Source organism: Mesoplodon bidens, assembly GCF_964165515.1.
Source record: "Mesoplodon bidens genome assembly, chromosome: 2".
Taxonomy (NCBI): domain Eukaryota; kingdom Metazoa; phylum Chordata; class Mammalia; order Artiodactyla; family Ziphiidae; genus Mesoplodon; species Mesoplodon bidens.
This window is the reverse complement of record NC_138177.1, coordinates 68,357,118-68,366,222: the sequence shown is the minus strand read 5'-3', so window position 1 is coordinate 68,366,222 and position 9,105 is coordinate 68,357,118. Positions and strand designations below refer to the sequence as shown.

At 40.8% G+C, this 9,105-nt stretch overlaps 1 protein-coding gene across 2 annotated transcripts; it reads right to left on the bottom strand.

The window, feature by feature from the left end:
• Positions 1–2,204: 2,204 nt before the first annotated feature.
• On the bottom strand, positions 2,205–7,157 carry CFAP126 (cilia and flagella associated protein 126). 2 transcript variants are annotated; one of them, XM_081225718.1, is made up of 5 exons: positions 5,162–7,157; positions 3,835–3,897; positions 3,551–3,631; positions 2,868–3,044; positions 2,205–2,478 (listed from the first exon to the last, which is right to left on the bottom strand). In XM_081225718.1, the coding sequence occupies exons 1-5, from the start codon at positions 5,186–5,188 to the stop codon at positions 2,206–2,208; spliced, it is 621 nt and encodes a 206-aa protein (XP_081081844.1). In that variant the 5' UTR covers positions 5,189–7,157; the 3' UTR covers position 2,205. The 2 variants fall into 2 exon arrangements, with proteins under 2 accessions (XP_081081844.1, XP_081081843.1); XM_081225717.1 differs by having other exon boundaries at positions 3,768–7,157.
• Positions 7,158–9,105: the final 1,948 nt, after the last annotated feature.

The following is a 9,105-nucleotide window of genomic DNA, read 5'->3' as shown; positions in this document are numbered from 1 at the left end:
GTGGGTTGCTGGCTTAAAGGACAATTCTGTTAATTGGTCAGCCCAGGGTCTTTAACACCCACACAGTGTGACTGAGAGAAGAGGGGTGGGGGTGGAGGGGAATTAGCCTGTCCTGGCTAGAGGGAGATGAAGAGAGTAAGTTGGCTCTTGGAGCACATGCTTTGGGGAGAAGAAGATATATAGCTTTTGATGCAAGAGGAAGATCCAGAAAACTGTCATTGAACCTATTGAGGATTATTTCTCTTCCTTGCATTTCCAGAAAAACCAAGCCTCTTATTGTCATGTTTTCTAATCCAAATTCATGTGACAGCTTTTTCTGAAACAGAATTAAAATTATTATATTGTCTTTGACTCTCCTTGATATCTTGAGAAACCAAGACAATGGTGGTTGGGGAGGAGCCAGTTTCCTCCCCCTCCCTCTGGTCTCAGGCGATTACATCCCCCAATCTGACCTTTCTCAGGAGGGGAACAGTTTGTCCTACAAGTGACCACTGGAAAAATTGTCGGGGAATCAAATGCAAGTAGCCAGGGATTTAACATCTTGCTGGAACCTCAGAGAAGGAGGGAGCAAGAGAGAGGAAGTTAAGCATGTGGAGAGCTTTTTGGTTATTACAGGCTCCAAAATCCCACTGAGAACTGATTATTATAAGCCTTAAGGTACAGTTCAGCAAATTATGATCCAGTGGAACAATGGAGGGGACAGCCAAGGGACTATGAATATGAACTAAGTATGTCCATTTGGGGAGAAAGGAGAGTAGAGGTAAGAAAGGAGAGATTGTTGGAAACCTGGCAAACATTTATAGTTTAATGGGAAAACATGCTACTTTTTATAATCCATGTAGGCCAGGCTTTTTGGTCCCTAACTGCCTTGACAGGAGTGCTGTTTTGATAGTCTTTGGAAACTCTGGGGTGACAGATCTATCTTGTCTGTCACTCTGAGTTTTTAGCCAACCAGTTAAAGCTGTGGGTTGGAGAGAAGTAACAGTGGCTGTAATTGGTGTCAGTTGGAGAGGAAGACCTTACTTAGTTGCCTCAAGAGTCTTCATCCCAGCTCCCAAGTAGTCTTTGGCTTTAAGTGATGATCACTTCTCCCTTTTTGCTACACTGGACCTGGGAAGTCTTTGTAGCCTTCCTCCAGCATATACATATGTCCTCTGTACTTGTCCTTGGAGTTAGGCATACGTGTTCATGAGGGAACAATTGGGCACTGGAACTGGGAAAGGTTTGGCAAGGGCATTAAATTTAACCGCCAGTTCCAGGAAGATGCAGAATGGGGATAATGATAAACAGAAATTGGAGGCTGGGAAATAGATACGGGACTTTTTTGGTGGCTTCTTATCATTCACGTGATTGGGGTGGGGGGAGTGGCAGTGTGGTCATCATGTATGTTATTCTGTCCTAAATTTCTACTTGTTGTCTCCCTTTATTTCTCTTCTCTGTCTTCTAATCACTTCTTTTTTTTTTTTTTTTGCCTGCGCTGTGTGGCATGCGGCATTGCAATGTGAGATCTTAGTTCCCTGACCAGGGATCAAACCCGTGTCCCCTGCATTGGGAGTGCGGAGTCTTATCCGCTGCACCACCAGGGAAGTCCCTAATCACTTCTTTATCTTCAGTTTTCAAATTATATTTGTATTTTTGCTTGAATTTTGCTTTTATAACTCTTTCTAGTTTGTTGTCCCTGTGTGTTCTGTCATCAGATAATGAAGTGTTAGACAAGGATTGTATCTTCTACTCTGGCTTCCTGTACCTTTTCTTCCCCACCTTCTCCAAATGCACATACACACACTCTACTCTAAATGATTGTACTTCTGACTTTGAAGTTGTAGTTCATGCTCAGGATGAAAAGTGAGCGAGTAGGGGTGACAGACTGGATATTTGAGGTTTCTTTTGCTGTGATTCAGACCAACTTCCTCCTGGTTGGTCATTTCTGGAAATGACTCAATCCTTGTAAAAATGTGTTCTGCCCCCAAGCCACTGTCATGTTCTTTTTTTTCCCTGCTCTATTTCCTCCAACCCTTCTCCTAGTTATGGGTTAAAAGAGGCAAACATAGCAGGAGGGAAAAATCCAAATCAGTAAAAGATTCAACAAACAATGTTTATTTTCCAAATTTGCCTTTATTCCCATCCATAATTTCCCTGACTGGGGGGTCTTGCTTACATCACTCAATCTCTAGACAGGTTTTCTCAGTGTGGTCCCTTAGTCCCTTATGGAGTTCCAGGTTTGCATTTCTGGACCTCAGCTAAATTAGGACCTGCACAGTGTTCTAGCATACATGGGCTTCCAGGTGGACTCTTTGGAGAGTTGGGTGGGCTTTGGGGACCTGGAGTGTGACCTTCAGAGGGGTGTGAGCTTTGGAGTTGATCTGGGGAATTGAGATTTGACGCTGGGGAGCTTGGGATTATGGTTGGACTTGGTGCTTGCTGTACAGTCTTTGTGATAGACTTCCCAAGTTTCTTCTGACTATCTGGATCATGGGGCTGTCAGGGGTGGAATAGAAGAGACAGTTACGTTTCAGGTTAGGCCTAGATCATTCCCAATCCATCTCAGAATTCTAGATCCCTTTCTCCCCATTCCATGAACAAAAGGTCAGGTTTCAAATAAGAAGAGTTAAATTTGATACTGTTAACTTCCCCTTGAGATCAGCTCATTTTGTACTGTGTGGAGGGGGTGTGAGTGGGAGGGTGTGGATAAGATGCCCTTAGCTTATCCCTTCAGGCCGCAGAGGTTGTTTAAGGACTAGATAGGGTAAGACAGAATTGGTTAGAGGTTCCCCCTGCTGGGATTGTGGTAGTATAACATTAGGCATTTTTGAGGTTGAAAAGAAGTGAAGACAACAGGACTGAGGTTAGATGGGAGGAACAGATACCTTGCCTAAGATTTCAGGATGTAGCCCATTGGAGGCCTTGAGTAAATCAGGATTTTTCTGTATCCATTTGGTAAGGGAGGCAGCACCAGCAGCTGTACGGGAGGTCAGGGTCACCCGAGCAGGAGGTACCTTCAGAGGCATTTGCCAGGTGCCCATGAAGGAACCCCAAGGACTTGCCTGAAAGGAAAAATGAGATTCCTCAACAGGGCTTCTCACGCCCAGTAACTGACCTATTGGTGGGCCGTTTGTCTTATTTCCATCCTTTACCTTTGGGAATGCATCGTCATGAAACAAGAATGAAAGCATAATTTCCCCACTCTTCCTTTTCCCCCTCTCTCATTTAGGCTACCCTAATTTTCTTATCCGCTTATCTCTTAAATTAAATTCCACATCCTTAGGTTAAGTTTGGCAGTGTACCCACTGCATAAATGTTATCACCTGAAGGTGTTCATTTTATACAGATCATTCATCCGCTTAAGGAATTCTGGGTGTTAAACACAACCCTGTTCTGTTGGATAAGCTGGCTGGAAGTTTGGGGGCACTCGAGTTACAATGTGAATTAGATTGCACTTTAATTTTCCAAATAGTAGCTGCAGGAGATTGCAAGTCTCCCTGCTCTGTTCCTCCAGTTCTGTGCCTCAGTTCTTTACCTTTCAAGCAGAGAATGGAGATGAGTATCTCACCTTGGAATGGGGCACTGAAGGCAACAGATGACCACGATCATTGGCGATAATCTGAGTGTAGCCTTCATGGGAAGAAATCCTCTGGGGTAGAGGTGGGGAGAGAAGTGCTTGTGAACATGGACTGGAAAAGTGGAAGAAAGTATCTGAAGGGCTTGAATTAAGGACTGAAGGAGAGGAGGATATGGGAATTCAAAGAAGGCTGAAAGAAGTTAGGTACCAGTGAAATACATAGAGTGTGACGTGAAGAACCAGAAACGCATTGTGGTGTGCTGAACGTGGAATACCTCTTTTGTTCGCTTGGGGAGAGACCAGTTCTGCAGATACTTGGGTGAGAAAGCTTTTTCATACTGTGGAGAAAAAGATGAGAATGCCTATGAGACTCAAACGCCCCAAGCCCAGGAAATGATAGCTAGGCACAGCTCTTTAGATTTGAAGACCGAAGGCATGAACAACCATGCTAAGTAAGCTTTAACTCACTTTAGAGAGGATGTGATTTGTTTCATCTGTGTGCTGTCCAACATGGAGCCACTAGCCACATGTGGCTATTGAGCGTTGGAAATGTGACTAGTCCAAATTGAGGTGCTTTGTAAGTACAGTTGACCCTTGAACAACATGGGTTTGAACTGTGCAGGTTAACTTACAATAAATAAATAAATACGTACTTTTCAATAAATATGTATTACAGTACTACATGATCAATAGTTGGTTGAATCTGTGGATGTGGAACCCTGGTTATGGAGGGCCGACTGTAAAGTTATATGTAGATTTTCAACTGTGTGGGGATCTGTACCCTAATCCCTGCCTTGTTCAAGGGTCAACTATATAAAATACAATGGATTTTGAAGACTTAGTACAAAAATGAATGAAACATCTGATTATAACTTAAAATATTGATTAAGTGTTGGAAATAATATTTTGGACGTAACTGGGCTAAATTATATTATTAAAATTAATTTTATTTCTTTTTAATTTTTTTCACGTAGCTACTAGAAAATTTAGTTACATTTGTGACTCACATTATCTTCTTATTGCAGTGCTGGTCTAGACCAGCGGTCAGCAAACTCTGGCCTGGGCCAAATCCATCCTCCTGTCTGTTTTGGGATGGCCTGAGAAAGCTAAGAATCGTTTTTATAGATGAACATTTGCACTTGATTTGATAAAGGGGAACACTAACTTTGTACCCCAATTAAGTGAAATATTTTCTCATCCTATAAGAATTTCATGCTTTTCATTAATATTACAAAAAATTGCACTCAGTTATTGTATTTTGAATTTTGTCAAAATTTTATGGAAAAGTGTTTTCTCTCATACCTATATAATATCTCTGATTTTGTCACTTGACCCACAAAGCCTAAAATATTTACTCTCTGGCCCTTTTCAGAAAAAGTTTGCTGACCTCTGGGTTAGGGCCTACAAACTTAACCCAGAGATACCTATTATTTGTCCTTGGGCTCTCCCTCCCCTGAGGAGGAGCTGAGGAGGTAAAAAAATACTATCTCACCCCACTCTCAGCTATATATTCAGTCATCAGAATCCTACGGGAGGGGTCAGACCAAAGGTGGAATCAGGAAGGCAAAATTAAACGTTAAAGAAATGGAAAAGAGTACTTACTTGGTTGGCACTGTAGTTAGTGGCCATGATCCTGCCACTTCCTCTGTTTACCTGTGTTGCCTGGCAACTGCAAGAAGGCAGACCATCTCGACTACCTCTCAATTAGCAGGGGCTGCCTTTTCCTTCTTGTTAATCACTTTCTTGGCTGACACTGCCCCCAATCTTTTCCCCTGAAACTTAGGTTCATTTTCATCTTAGAGATGTGAGGGACAGAGTAAATAAATGTGAGAAAATTGGTTGAATAGTGGCCCAGACTTTTTTCTAGCATAACTTCCCCTGCTTAAGAACTTCCAGGTTGTCTTTGACTGGGGTCTTTAACCACCATAACAAACCATGGAGCCCCAAGAGCTGTGTTCATTGGGCAGTGTGGTGTAATGTACCGTAGACTTTAGAGCCAGACACTGGGGGTTTGAGTCCTTACTCAACACAGGAACATAGGAGCTGTATGGCATTAAACAACTGACGTCCCTTCACTGAATTTCTATAATCATTTGTATTGTGGAAATAATAGAACAATTACAGCATAAATGAGGCGAGGTGAATAAAGTATCTAGATAATGTCATACCATGGTAGGTACTCAGTACTGCCAAGACCCTGTTTACAGGGTCCACTACTTCATTTTCTCGGAATAACAAAAGAATGATGGTTTTATTTATTTATTTATTTATTTAAAAAATTAATTAATTTATTTTTGGCTGCGTTGGGTCTTTGTTGCTGCGTGCGGGCTTTCTCTAGTTGCGGCGAGCGGGGGCTACTCTTCGTTGCAGTGCGCGGGCTTCTCACTGTGATGGCTTCTCTTGTTGCAGAGCACGGGCTCTAGGCGTGTGGGATTTAGTAGTTGTGGCTCATGGGCTCTCTTAGAGCACAGGCTCAGTAGTTGTGGCGCATGAGCTTAGTTGCTCTGCGGCATGTGGGATCTTCCCAGACCAGGGCTCGAACCCGTGTCCTCTGCATTAGCAGGTGGATTCTTAACCACTGCACCACTAGGGAAATCCAGGAATGATGTTTTTAAAAGCAGCTGATTCAGATTTGTCCCCAGAAAGAAAAACATATCCTTAGTCCTTAAATGACTCCTGTCTCTTCCATCACTCTCTAGAAATCACAGAGCCTATAAACAAAGGTGCTTGATGTTGGCTGGGATGAGGTGAAATCAGGAGCTGGTGCCAGGAGATTGAGCAGGGATGATGAAAGAAAGCTGTAGTGTGGAAAGCATCAGATTTAGAAAATTAAGTGGTGGTGCTTTGACACAAACCTAATATTTGTTGGACTAGGATACCTCTCTGAGACTAATCTAAAATGGTATTATCAGAAAGTGGAATTGTGTTTTCTGAATTATAAAGTTTATACATAAGGTATTAAAATGAAAGGAAAAAACTAAGAAATAAGTTGTCCAAAGAAATAGCTCATTGAGAGCCAGGAGAGCATTTTAACGGATGATTGTCAATCCCTTCTCCCTTCCTTCTTCCAAAGTCCTCATCCCAACCAACACACCAAGTACAAGAACACTCCTACACTTCTAGAGATGGAGGTAAAAACAGCTTTTGTTTTACAGACTCTGGCAGTTAACAGATGTGCTTATGTGAGGTCTGGAAAGGGGACTCATGTGCTTAGTCCCTGTGGTTCTCATTACTCTCTAGAGTGATAACATTTTGGTTCCTAAAGCCACAGTGATATTTAAGCAAGCATCATTTCTCTTGGAACTTCTGTCTTTAGCTGGTATGCTTTTCTGATAGAGATATGATGTTATATGATGGCTTCAATCTTATTTTTTTTAATTAACTAGTTTTTGTTTAATTGAAAAAAGTGTACATGGGAAAAAAATTTCACTTTTACGGAAAGGTATTTAATGAAAAGCAAATCTCCATTTGACTTCAACTCCCAGTCTTGCTCCTCAGAGGCAACTACTGTTATTATTTTCTTGTGTCTCCTTCCAGAAATACTCTATACATTCTAAGATTAATGGGAGCAAGCCGTTCACACTGTTTTGTGATTTGCTTTTTTTTTTTTTTTTTTTTTTTTTTTTTTTTTTTTTGTGGTACGCGGGCCTCTCACTGTTGTGGCCTCTCCCGTTGCGGAGCACAGGCTCCGGATGCGCAGGCCCAGCGGCCATGGCTCACGGGCCCAGCCGCTCCGCGGCATATGGGATCCTCCCAGACCGGGGCACGAACCCGTATCCCCTGCATCGGCAGGCGGACTCTCAACCACTGCGCCACCAGGGAGGCCCGTGATTTGCTTTTTTGACTATCTTGGGGATTTTTTTTTTTTCATGATAGTATATTATTTCATTTTAGGGTGTACCATCATGCATTTATTTAGTCTCATTTGGATGACCATTTAGGTTATTTCCAGTCTTTTGCTGTTACATACATTGCTGCAATGAAAATCTATATCTACATATATATCTTTATGAACATAAAGATATATATAGAGAAATATATATATCTTTAGGAACATATGTGATTAGTGGGATAAATTTCTAAAAGTGAAGTGTAAAGTCAAAGAGTTTATGAATTTAAACATTAGTAGACAATGTCAAATTTGCCACTTAAAGACATTGTACCAGTTTATACATCTGCCAACAGTGTATGAGAGGGCTTCGTTCTCCACTCCCTTACCAATGTTTTTCCTGTTTTTGTCAATATAATAATAAAAACTAATGTAGTTACTATATGCCAGGCACAGTCCTAATTGCTTTTTATTATATTTTCTCATTTGGTTCTCACAAGAACCCCAGCCTAGGAAACTGGGGCATGCACAGTAAGGAGTAGAACCAGGATTTAATCCCAAGTATTCTGACTCTAGAGTGATCAGTTTTAACCATTACACTGTATTGCTTCTTAAGCTGTAGGTGAAACATGGTGTATCCTTGTTTTAAACTTTCTTTAATTACAAGTTTTTTCCTTATATTTATATGTTTTATTTCTTTTTTCCCCTGAAAATAGCCTTTCATGTTTTTTACCATTTGTTATTGAGCTGTTGATCACTTTTATTAATCTATTTGAACTTTATGTATTAAGGAAATCAGCCCTTTTGTCAGTTATGTTGCAAACATTTTCCCCCAGTTTGTCATTTAAATTTATGTAGTCAAACTTATCACTCTTTCTTTCTGTACTTCTGGATCTTATGCTTTGAAGGCTTTTTGTAAATTCCAATATTTAAAAAATAATTCACCCCTGGTTTCAGTTTTTATATTTAAATTTTTATTCTGTTGGAATTTATTTTGGTGACTAAACTGAGGTCAATCTCCAGATACCTAACTAGTTGTCTTGGCATCATTTGTTGAATAAGCCATCTTTTCCCTACTGATTTGAATTGCCACCTTTATTGTATTCCCTAATATATTTGGGTCTGTTTCTGGATCCTCTAACCCATTGTTCTGCAGGGAGAGGTGACCATTTTAGGTTATTTGTGTCTTTTTAAAATCCATGGTTTAATCCTGGCTGGGTCCTGTGTGAATTCTCCAATTAGAATTTCACAGACACTAGGAAATTGTAATATAAATAGTAACAGGCGATTTCAAGCTTCTAATAAAATTGTATTGAATTTTAGCCTTTCTTCAGATTGACTGGTTGACTTTAGGTATAGCTGTTGTTCGTTCATTGAACCAGATTTAACTCTTTCAAAGTTGGAAGGGCTCATAAAGGCCCCACTCAAAAAATATGCCTCACGATATTTTCATCATTTGATTCGGTTCTTTGATACCTGAAATTAGACCATTAGGAAATCTTTTATTTGGGTTGAGATCATCTGCCATTGGACTACAAGTTTACTTTGTGTCTATAGGAAGTGTATAAACTACCTAATTGAGGGCAACTACCAACCTGAGCACTGGAGTCAGATTGCCTGGATTAAATTCTGGCTCTGCCTAAATGTGTGACCTTGGACAAGTTACTTGGTCTTTCTGGGTCTGAGAACCCTTATGGTGTGAAATGAGGATAATCTG